This window comes from Scyliorhinus canicula, chromosome 14 (genome assembly GCF_902713615.1).
Source record: "Scyliorhinus canicula chromosome 14, sScyCan1.1, whole genome shotgun sequence".
NCBI lineage: Eukaryota > Metazoa > Chordata > Chondrichthyes > Carcharhiniformes > Scyliorhinidae > Scyliorhinus > Scyliorhinus canicula.
Genome location: NC_052159.1, coordinates 56,687,202 through 56,699,596, shown reverse-complemented (window position 1 = coordinate 56,699,596; position 12,395 = coordinate 56,687,202). Strand labels below are relative to the sequence as shown.

Below are 12,395 nucleotides of genomic sequence, written 5' to 3'. Positions count from 1 at the left end.
AGAAGGGCTGATTACAATGTGTGATTGGGAAAGTGGAATTTCACTGAGTCTTCTGTCACCAGGGCATATGGAGAACTTGTCTGAAACCTATATGAAACAGTAGAATTTCTCAAATTCAGTTGTCCAAAAGTCTGGTGTTGTCCAAAAACCAGACATTTTTAGTATGTGCCACACATCAGTTTTAATTGAGTAAAATTAAAACTAAACTTGACCTGCACAATTCGGCTAGACATTGTATTGGCATGGCATCTCACTAGTTAGTCCCTTTACCTTTTGAGTACCAGCCTATTCCCACGCTTCGAGGGACCCTTGATCCCACCCGGCATGACCTCAATCCCAAGATTGTCTGTTTTGAGGCACTGTACCTGTACTTTAGCTCAGATTTTCAAATTTATATGCTGCATTATATATTGATTTAAAATACCTAAACTTTGACTTTGGATTTGCGTAACCCAGAAAAGTCATGTTCTGTTGTTTGTATGGATTTCATCCCTTATGATGTGAATTAACTTAATTGAGTGCTGAAATGCTGAAGTCAGTTTGCTAATTTGATGGCGGCATGTGGTGCAATGGTTAGCACTGGGACTACGGCGCTGAGGACCCGGGTTCGAAACCCGGCCCTGGGTGACTGTCTATGCAGAGTTTGCACATTCTCCCTATGTCTGCATGGGTTTCAGCCCCCACAACCCAAAGATGTGCAGGTTAGGTGGATTGGCCATGGTAAAGTGCTCCTTAATTGTAAAAAATATATAATTTGGTACTCTACATTTTTTTTAAAAATCGGTAATTTGATGCTAATGCATTGGTCCACAGTCTTGACGGTAATTGGTGTTAGCAAAATGAAAACTAATGCTTCCACCCTCATAATTCCACCTGTTTGAAGTGGATTAGAAGTATTTGCATTAATTGCAGATCATAAAAAGTCCTACAATAATGTGATTCCTTGTCACACAAAAAAAACTCAGACTTTTTTGTCTGTGACTATTAATTTCCAAACTTTTTGTCTTCAGCCACTCTCATCCCTGCATGTTGGACAAACGGAACTGGTGTGGAACAGCATAAGCATGACAGCATTTTGGGCAAAATGCAGTTTATGGAGCTTGGGTGGATCATATTAATGTAGTTGAGTTGAGAACAGGCAATGGCGCAGAAGTGCAAGTATGCAATCTTAATGACAAATTGGTTGTGTGCTTAAAACTCTTATCTTATTGTTAGACAAATCACCAAAATTATGACGGGTCTAATGGGGAGGCAGTGGTGTCGTGGTATTGTCACTGGACTAGTAATCCAGAGTCATGCTCTGGGGATCCGGGTTCTAACCCCACCATGGCAGATGGTGAAATTTGAATTAGATTTTTTAAAATCTGGAATTAAAAGATGATCATGAAACAATTGTCATAAAACCCCATCTGGTTCACTAATATCTTTTAGGGAAGGAAATTTGTCATCCTTACCTGGCCTGGCCTACATGTGACTGCAGATCCACAGCAATGATCTCTTAAATGCCCTCTGAGATGGGCAATAAATGCTGGCCCAGCCAGCAACAGCCACATCCCATGGACGAATAAAGAAAAATTTAGCCTGAGAATGGGGTTGGAAAGGGAATAGAGTAGCTGTACAGAAGTGATGTTTGTGGCAGGGACCTGAACTTCCGAAAGAGAATAGAAGAGAAGAAAAATTTGCAAGGATACAAAATTGCCAGAGAGTGGGAATAATTGGAGTGTTATTATTCAAAAGAGCTGCCATATTCAATGAGCCAAATTGCCTGTTTCAATGCTGTAATATTGTATGAAGATAGCAATATTGATCTAAAGGAAGTGTAATCGCCAGTTGTGCAACAAAGTAGAGCGATGAAGAAGAGTCATACGGACTCAAAATGTTAACTCTGTTTCTCTCTCCACAGATGCTGCCAGACTTGCTGAGTTTGTCCAGCATTTTCTGTTTTTATTTTATCTTAGAGAGATGAAGTGACTGACGAGCATCCTTGTCTGTTGACTATCTTCACCAGCAACAACAAATTGCATTTGTATAGCATATTTTACTAAAATATTCCGCAGCAGCACCTAGCCACGTACGGCATGATGAGACAGCTAAACCTTACACATGGCTGCATAAAGAACTATTAGACAGCTGACCAAAGCCTTGGTCAGCGAGTTAGGTTTTAAAGAGCATGGTAGAGAAATGGAAAGGCTAAGAGAGGGAATTCCAGATTTTAGGACCTTAACAGTTGAAGACAAAGCCTCCAATAATGGCATTGTAAAAATCAGGAATATGCAAAATGCCAGAATTGGAAATATGCAATGGTCTCAGCATGTTGCAAGGAGATTAGGAACGGGAAACGGTCATGGAGGGATTTGAAGACAGATGAAAAGTTTAAAATTTAAGGTGTTGTATGCCAGCGAGCACAGGTGATGGGTGGATGGAACTTGAAGCGGGCTAGGATATGGTGAGCAGTGTTTCGAATTAGCTTACGTTTGTATGTGGTGGAAGATGGGAGGCTAGGTGGAGAGCATTGGATTAGCCAAAAACATTAAATTCTGAAATTATTCTTTCCACTTTTAGTATTATCAAAATCTGCACACTTTAAAGAGGAACTATTGTCATACACTGCAGCAGAACTTGACTGTGGACTGGCTGAGTTTGTCAAGGAAGTTCGAAGGCCAAATGGGGAACGTTATGCGCCTGATAGCCTATATTATCTATGTCTTGGAATCCAGCAGGTTAGTTGAATAAAGAAGTTTTGCTTATAAAAAAATTTCTTCACATTGTATTTGTTTTATCCTGTGTGTGTTCTGTTTGGTGTTCACTGTTTGAGTAGAAAATATATTGGGCAGGATTCTCCAGTCATGCCCGCCCAGCGACCAGAGAATTCCACCTGAGGTCAGTAGACTTTTCCATTGTCCGTCTCTCACCCGTGGCGTTCTTGCAGCGGGCAGGCAGAAGATTCCAGTCCATTTAGTTTTCTTTAATCCATTTATCTTCTGTTCCAAATGCAGTTTTTCAGTTGGTTTCATCATGTCAGCAGTTGGTGGAATTGTAATATTTCAGTTGGATATAATTTAATAATAATATAATCTTTATTAGTGTCACAGGTAGGAGAGTTTCACGATTTTAAATCAATTTACTCATTTGTCTGTATACATCATAATAGAGGAACATAGGGCAGCACGGTGGCCTAGTGGTTAGCACAACTGTCTCACGGCGCTGAGGTCCCAGGTTCGATCCCGGCTCTGGGTCACTGTCCGTGTGGAGTTTGCACGTTCTCCCCGTGTCTGCGTGGGTTATGCAGAAAACATAAGCATATAACATAAGAATATATTTTCGGGTTGCAGTGCAGGTACTACAAGAATCAGTACTTAGGCCTCAAGCTATTTTTAGTCTATATTAATAAGTTGATGACATATCCAAGTTTGCATACGATACAGAGGTAGGAAAGTAAATAGTGAAGAGGCCATAAGAGGCTGAAGAGGGCAATAGAAAGGTTTAGTGAGTAGGCAAAAAATGTGGCAGGTGGAATACAATGTTGTGAAGTTATTCATATTGGTGGGAAAAATTAAAAAGCAGTGGCCCAAGCTGGGAATCGAACCTGGGACCCTGGTGCTGTGAAGCAACAGTACGAAGCACTGTGCTACTGTGCCGTGACTCGAGGATGGTATGTTGCCTCCTTGGCGCCAGGATATCATGAAGCAGTTGCAGGGCATTCTGGGGAGGGCAGGTGAACAGCCAGTGGTCGTGGTACACATTGGTACCAATGACATATTAAACAAAAGGATGAGGACCTGCAAGCCGAGTTAGAAGATAAACTAAAATGCAGGACCTCAAATGTAATCTCAGGATTACTCCCAGATGCATGTGCTACAGAGAGCAGGAATAAGACGATCAGATGAATGTGTGGCTGGAGCGATGGTGTAGCTGGGAAGGAGTCTGATTCCTGAGGCACTGGGGCGGGTTCTGGGGAAGGTGGACCTGTACAAACCGGAAAGGGTTGCACCCAGGCAGAGCTGGGACCAATGTCCTTGCGGGGGCTTTCGCTAGTTCTGTTGGGGAGTATTTAAACTGGTGTGGCATGAGGTTGGGATCCCAGGAGTAGCATCAGATAAGTCAAATTCAGATCAGGAAAATGGAAGTAGAATATTAGCTAGTGATGTACAAGATGTAGCGATAGACTTGGAAGTACTGGAGAAGTAAAGTTTAAAAAGTGCCCAGCAAGGGAAAATGGTGGGGTTGAACTGTTTATATTTCAATGCAAGGACTGTTACAAACAAGGCAGATGAGTTAAGGGCACAGGATGTCACATTGGCAGCAGGATGTCATTGCTACAACGGAAACTTGGCTAAAGGAGGGGCAAAATTGGCAGCTCAATATCGCGGATAATTGAGTCTACAGACATGACAGAGTGGGAGATAAACAAGGAGGGGCGTAGTACAATGGTTAAAGAATCAATTCCAGTTGGGAGAAGGGATGATATACTAAATGGACCAACAAACAAGGCTTTACGGGTTGAGCTCAGAAATGAAAAAAGGGGCAGTCACACGACTGGGAATATACTCCAGACCCCAAATAGTGAAAGGGAGACAGAAGTTCAAATATGTGGGCAAATGTCTGCCTGTAAGGACAAGAGGGCAATAATAGCAAGAGACTTTAACTATCCCAATATCAACTGGGACTCAATATAAGGTGAACAGAGGGAGAAAAATTCATGCAGTGTGTCCTGGAAATTTTTTTGAAACAATTAGTGACGGACCTAACGGGGAAATGCAATTCTAGACTTAGTCTTGGAGAACAAAAAAGGGCAAGTGGGTGAAGTGACAGTTGGTGACCATATCGGGGATAGTAATTACAATTCAATTAGATTCAGTATTACCATGGAAAAGTACAGGGATAAAGCAGGAGTGAAAACTTTGAACTGGGGGAGACAACCTTTGCAGAAATAAGATGGGACATGGGCTGAGGTGAAGTGGCCAGCACTGCTGGAGGATAAATCAATGGAAAACAGTGGGAAGCACTGGAGATCCTAAATGTACAATGTAAACATGCCCATCCAAGAATAAGAGTGGTACTGCCAAATTTAGAACCCCCTGGTTGTCTGGAGGAATACATGGGACGATCAAACTGAAAAAGAAACCATGTGATGGGTACAAAGAACAAAGCATGCAGATATCCTGGATGATTATGGGACATGCAGGAACGAAGTAAAAATCAAATAAGAAAATCAAAGAGGGCATGAAAAAAAGATTAGCAACCAAAGTTAAAGACAAAGATGTTTTACTAATATATTGATGGTAAAAGGTAAGTTAAGGATAAAGCGGGACCTATCAGAGATGAAGAAGAGAACTTGTGTGTAAATGCAGAGGCTGTGGGAAGAGGGTTAAATGAATATTTTGTCTTCGTGTTTACAAAGGAAATGGATGATGCAGGTATAGTAGTCCAGGAGGAACATGAGATATTGGGTGGGATAAGCATAAAAAGAGAGGAAGTACTCGTAGGGTTGGAATCCTTGGAAGTTGATAAGTCCCCAGAGCCAGATGGATTGTTTCTGAGGCTACTGAAGGAGGTCAGGGAGGAGATAGATGCTCTTAGGATTTTCTTATCCTCGCTAGATACTGGGGAGGTACTGGAGGACTGGAGAAATGCAAACGTGGTTCCAATTTATAAAAAAAGGATTGAAGGAAATGCCAAACAATTAATCTTACGTTGGTGGTGGAACATTTAGTAGAATCAATCCTGAGAGGTAGGATTAACAGTCATATAGAGGTGGCACAGTGGTTGGACTGCTGCCTCACAGCTCCAGGGACCGGGTTCAATTCCAGCCTCGGGTGACTATGTGGAGTTTGCACTTTCGCCCTGTGTCTGCGTGGATTTCCTCTGGGTGTTCCCACAGTCCAAAGGTGTGCTGATTAGGTAAATTGGCCATGCTAAATTACCCCCTTAGCGTCCAAAAGGTTATGTATGGTTATGGGGATAGGGTGAAGGCGTGGCTTAAAGTAAGGTGCTCTTTCCAAGGTCCAGTGCCGGGCCGAATGGCCTCCTTCTACGTTATAGGAATTCTAAGATAGAAAGGCATGGACTAGTTAGGGATTGTCAGCATGGATTTATTAAAGGAAGGTCTTGCCTCACAAATTTGATTGAATTATTTGAAGAAGTGACAGGAAGGGTTGATGAAGGCAGTGCAGTGAATATGGTGTACGTGGAATTTAGCAAGGGGTTTGACAAAATTCCACATGGTAGATTGGTCAAAAAAGTAAAAGCCCATGGGATGCAGAGCAATGTGGTAAACTGAATAAAAAATTGACTCAGTAACAGAAAGCAAAAGGCAATGGTCGATGACTGCCCTTGCAAATGTAAGTTGTTTCATGTGGTGTTCCACCGGGCTCGGTTTTGGGTGTTTGTGTTCTGTATTAACAATTTGGATATGAACATGGGGGACACGATTGTGAAATTTTCAGACGACACCAGATTGGCTGAGTGGTAGAGCATAGATGTAATCTCCAAAATGATACAGGTGGGTTTGAGGAGTGGACGATAAAGTGGCAGATGGAGTTTAAAACTGTGAAATGTGAAGTTGTGCATTTAGGGAGGTCAAACACTTATAGGGAGTAAACAATAAATAGGAATATACTAAGAAGGGTAGATGAAGTGAGAGATGTTGCCATATAGGTACACAGGTCCCTGAAGGCAGCAGGTCAAGTAGACAAGGTTGTAAAGAAAGCATATGGAATGCTCTCCTTCATTGGCAGAGGTATATAAATATAAAAGTAAGGATATAATGTTGCAATTGCATAAAACACTGGTGAGGCCACAACTGGAGTATTGTGTGCAGTTCTGGTCACCACATTACAGGAAAGATGTAATGCTCTGGAGGGAGTGCAGAAGAGATTTAGAAGAATGTTGCCAGGGCTAGAAAAATGTAGCCACTGGGAGAAATTGTATAGGTTGGGTTTATTTTCCTTGGAACAAAGAAGGCTGAGGGGTGACTTAATCGAGGTGTACAAAATTATGAGTGGAAATAGAGTGGACAGGATAAAATTATTTCCCTTGGTGGAGAATTCTGGAACCAGGGGACGTAGATTCGAGATTAAGTGCAGAAAGTGTAAGGGGGATGTGAGGAAGAAATTTGTTACGCAGAGAGTAATGGGGAGTCTGGAATTTGCTGCCTGAGTTGGTGGTAGAAGCCAAGACCCTAAACTCAAAGTACCTGGATCTGTACCTCCAGTGTTGTAAACTGCAGGGCTATGGACCTGGTGCAGGACGGTGGGATCAGAATGGGCACCTTTTGTGTCCTCAGGCTGGCATGGGCAAGATGAGATGAATGGCCTCCTTCTGTGCTGCAGCTTTTTTATGGTTCAGTGGTACAAGAATTGAACTGTTGGTCTTGCTCTGCATCACACACCAGCTGTTCAGCCAACTGAGCTAAACCGGCCCCAAGTGGAGTACAAGAATATCATAGAATTTACAGTGCAGAAGGAGGCCATTTGGCCCATCGAGTCTGCACCGGCTCTTGGAAAGAGCACCCCACCCAAGGTCAACACCGCCACCCTATCCCCATAACCCAGTAACCCCACCCAACACTAAGGGCAATTTTGGACACTAAGGGCAATTTATCATGGCCAATCCACCTAACCTGCATATCTTTGGACTGTGGGAGGAAACCGGAGCACCCGGAGGAAACCCACGCACACACGGGGAGGATGTGCAGACTCCACACAGACAGTGACCCAAGCCGGAATCGAACCTGGGACCCTGGAGCTGTGAAGTATTTGTGCTATCCACAAGGCTACCGTGCTGCACTTGCCACTATAATACAAGGCATTGATGAGGCCACATCTGGAGTAGTGTTTGCAGTTTTGTCCTCTTGTGATGAAAATGTTGTACCCAGTGTGTGTGTGATTTGAGAGGAGGTGTGCTTCTCACTTTTTGTGTTATAGTTTGCTTCTCGTTTTCAGTCTATACTGCTGGTTGGCAACAACACAAAAAGGAGAGTCAAGCATGTAATATTCTGCTTGTCAGTACACAGCCCCCTCCATCGGCAAATCATCTGCTGTGCGTTTGTACGGAACTGCACAAACGGTGGTTCACTCGCAGCCCCAGACTAAATCTTCCAATGAATACTGAAGAGGCTTAGCCCCAGATATACAATGTGCAGACACTCCTGACACATGAGATGTTGACTGTCACAATCCACCGGCTTTAATGGGGGCATTGAGCTTTGTGTCTCTGCCCAACAAGTGGAGTGAATCCCTTGCAGCAGACAAGCACCAAAAAGAAAGAAGATACCAGCTCATACATTGACAAGCTGGAATGTCAGGGCCACAGGCACGGGAATGACAGACGACTTGGTCGACAACACCCACAGTGATCAACATGAAACTTGCCTACAAGGTACAAGATTCACTCATCATGGGCACAGTCATCTGGCAGGGGAAAGAGGAAATTGTGACTTAAGTACTTCATAGAATGAAAGCACTTTGAGACCCTTAGTGGTTGTGGAAGCCACTACATAAATGCAAGGTTTTTTTGTCTTTTTTAATGTTCTTAAGGTGAAAATGCTTCCTGTGTCTGCAATGTAAATTCTCAGTGGCTTTGCTAATAGCAGCAGTTAGTTTAATTTAAAGATTACTGTTTACTTTAATTGAGATCTAGAATTCATTTTGTCAGAAACTTATAATCATGCTTAAAAGTCTAGAAATCATAAACTGAGAGATCCATTTAAATGGAGTGTGCACACCATTTGTGTAAATATACACCCCTTTATTTCAAGCTCAATGAATTTGGGCATATCTAAAGACCCAACATTCATTTGAGGTTTAATCAATTAAAACATAAAATGCTGGTGAGCTTACCACTGCTAGCCCAGCTAAGACTGCTGGAGCATTGACCTTTACAGAGTTATATAAAATCACATGGAAAATAATTCCTCTATTCCTTTGCCAGCAATCCATGCTGGCCAGCAAGTTATCAATAGTAATTAAAATCCTGCTGATCTGCTGGGTTTAGGTATTGAAATACCAAGTCTGCCACAAAGGATCAACTGCCTCGTATCACAAAGCATGTCATCTTGCGATCCACTTGCATCTATACCCTTACTTTATCCCTTCCCAAGCAGAATGATCACGAGCTGGTTGTGTAAATGTTCTGCAAATTCTAGTAAAAATACCAGTGAGCGCTTCCAGAATTCTTTATGTGCATCCCCACTTTTTACCATTGCTGTAATTTATGGAAATATTTTTCAACAATTTGACTGATTAGAAGCTTTTCAATAATTTGAATTTAGTTTATGATGTATTCCTGTGTTCTAAAGTAACTAGCTTCTAATACAATATATATTAATGGAATTTTAAAGTGTATTTTGCCTTTGCACTTCAACTTGCACTTGCTTTTGTGATAAATATTTTCATCATTAGCTGGCTGAATACATAAATAACTCTAGCTTGAAGAATGTTGTGGTACAAAACCTTAATGCAAGTACTTTAAAAATCTTTATCACTGAAGAGGTTATTATTTTGCTTTCTAGCAACAGGCATGTTTCCCAGAGATTATTTGTGAAGTGGAATGTTTAAGAACTCAAACACAGTTTAGAATCAACTCCAGGGAAGTTATCATTTACAAGAGCTATTCCTAAGATTTATTCCTGGTACAACTTCAAACGAGCTGTCCTTCTTATTTAGATGATGATCAAAAAACTGGAGAAAACCATGGAAATGGACAGCCTTGTGGTTATACTTTTAACCAGATTATTAGGAAGAATTTTGCCTCTGATTCTGATTTATTTCAAGAATCCGTTGTGTGTGTCTCTAGTGTGTATTGATGGGTCATCTATTTTCCACAATACTTTAAACATGACTAAACTGCGTTCTTATCTTCATGTTGCCTTGACACCAAAAAGTACCAAAAAGCTCATTTGAGATCTGTTTCATTACGAAACAAAGGCCTGAACTAATGCTATCACTCTTGTTTGATAGATGGAACTGTGAAACAAAACCAATCTTTGACGTTCAGATTTATTGCTCACAGGATTATTGCAATTTTATTTTTCCTTCCACAGTATCTATATGAAAATAATAGGAATGATGACATATTTAGCGACCCTTGCTACCACAACTTTAACGAAGCATTTAACACAACCTTGAGAAGCTGGCGACCAAGTATTCTACCAAACGGTAAGAAACTAAATGTTTGTATACGTTTCTCCAATAATGCTTTTCCTAAATAAAAGTACTACATTTTTATGTTACATGTACATTAATTTTCCTGATGTGGAGATGCCGGCGTTGGACTGGGGTGAGCACAGTAAGAAGCCTTACAAAACCAGGTTAAAGTCCAACAGGTTTGTTTTGAATGACTAGCTTTCGGAGCACAGCACCTTCCTCGGGTGAATGGATTCACTTGAGGAAGGTGCGAGCTCCAAAAGCTAGTGATTTGAAACAAATCTGTTGGACTTTAACCTGGTGTTGTAAGGCTTCTTACTATTAATTTTCCTGTGTAGGCATATGGAAAGATTTAGAAGCATCTATCTACTTTTGAAAGTGGATAAAACACATGCATTAATTATTTAATCTGCTACGGTATTGGGTCACACTTTGCACTCATAATCCTCATTTTACTGCTATATGAGGCCCCGATGGCATGTGTGGCCACGAATGGGAGGAGGTCGGAGTACTTCCGGCATTACCGAGGGACCAGGCAGGGTTGCCCCCTGTCCCCCTTGTTATTTGCATTGGCAATCGAACCGTTGGCGATGGCGTTTAGGGATTCGGGAAGGTGGAGGGGTTTGGTGCGGGGTGGGGAGGAACATAGGGTGTTGTTGTATGCCGATGACCTGCTGCTGTATGTGGCGGACCCGGTGGGAGGGATGCCGGGGGTGATGGAGCTGCTAGCTGAGTTTGGGACCTTTTTCAGGCTATAAACTAAATCTAGGCAAGAGTGAGGTGTTTGTGGTGCACTCTGGGGACCAGGAGGAGGGAATTGGTAGGCTCCCGCTTAGGAGGGCAGGGGAGGGTTTTAGGTACCTGGGGGTGCAGGTGGCCAGGGATTGGGGGACTCTTCACAAACATAATTTCACCAGGCTTGTGGATCAGATGGAGGAGGAGTTCAAGAGGTGGGACATGCTGCCTTTGTCGTTGGCGGGGAGGGTGCAGTCCATCAAGATGACGGTGCTTCCGAGGTTCTTGTTCCTCTTTCAGTGCCTGCCCATTTTCATCCCCAGGGCCTTCTTTTGGAGGGTGACTAGCAGTATTTTGAGCTTTGTGTGGGCACATGGGACTCCGAGAGTGAAGATGGTTTTCCTGGAGCGAGGGAGGGATAGAGGCGGGCTGGCGCTGCCCAACCTTTTTGGGTACTACTGGGCGGCCAATGTGTCAATGGTGCGTAAATGGGTGATGGAGGGGGCGGCGTGGAAAAGAATGGAGATGGCGTCTTGTAGAGGTACGAGCCTGGGTGCCTTGGTAACGGCGCCGCTGCCGCTCTCTCCTAAGAGGTATGCCACGAGCCCGGTGGTGGCGGCGACACTAGGAATCTGGGGACAGTGGTGACGGCACAGGGGGGAAACAGGGGGCTCGATGGAGGCTGCATTAGGTGAAAACCATCGGTTCATCTTGGGGAACACCGAGGGGGGATTTAGGGGGTGGTATAGGGTGGGCATCAGTAAATTGAGGGACCTGTTTATTGGTGGGAGGTTTGCGGGCCTGGGGGAACTGGAAGATAAATTTGGGCTCCTCCAAGGGAACATGTTCAGATACTTGCAGGTAAAGGCGTTTGCTAGGCGACAGGTGGAGGAATTTCTTTTGTTGCCCTCGCGGGGGGCGATAGACAGAGTGCTGTCGGGGGTGTGGGTCGGAGAAGGGAAGGTGTCTGACATTTATACGGTAATGCAGGAGGTGGAGGAGTCGTCAGTGGAGGAGCTGAAGGCTAAGTGGGAGGGGGAACTAGGGGAGCAGATAGAGGATGGGACTTGGGCGGATGCCTTGGAGAGAGTCAACTCTTCCTCTTCCTGTGCGAGGCTTAGCCTCATCCAATTTAAGGTGCTACATCGGGCCCATATGTCTGTGACTCGGATGAGTAGGTTCTTTGGGGGCGAGGACAGGTGCACCAGGTGTTCGGGGAGTCCAACGAATCATGCCCATATGTTCTGGGCATGCCCGGCACTGGAAGAATTCTGGAAGGGGGTGGCAGGGACAGTGTCGAGGGTGGTTGGATCCAGGGTCAAACCAGGTTGGGGACTCGCGATTTTTGGAGTTGTGGTGGAGCCGGGAGCGCAGGAGGCGAAAGAGGCCGGTGTCCTGGCCTTTGCGTCCCTAGTAGCCCGACGGAGGATCTTGATACAGTGGAAAGATGCGAGGCCCCCAAGTGTGGAGACCTGGATCAGTGACGTGGCGGGATTTATAAAATTGGAGAGGGTC

At 43.7% G+C, this 12,395-nt stretch overlaps 1 protein-coding gene across 1 annotated transcript in view; it reads left to right on the top strand.

The window, feature by feature from the left end:
- The window catches only part of zmym2 (zinc finger, MYM-type 2), a 180,209-nt gene that overhangs the window by 152,339 nt on the left and 15,475 nt on the right, over positions 1-12,395 (top strand). Inside the window, 2 exon segments of the mRNA XM_038817980.1 lie at positions 2,563-2,720; positions 10,043-10,157. Of these exon segments, the coding sequence (XP_038673908.1) occupies positions 2,563-2,720; positions 10,043-10,157 (273 nt within the window).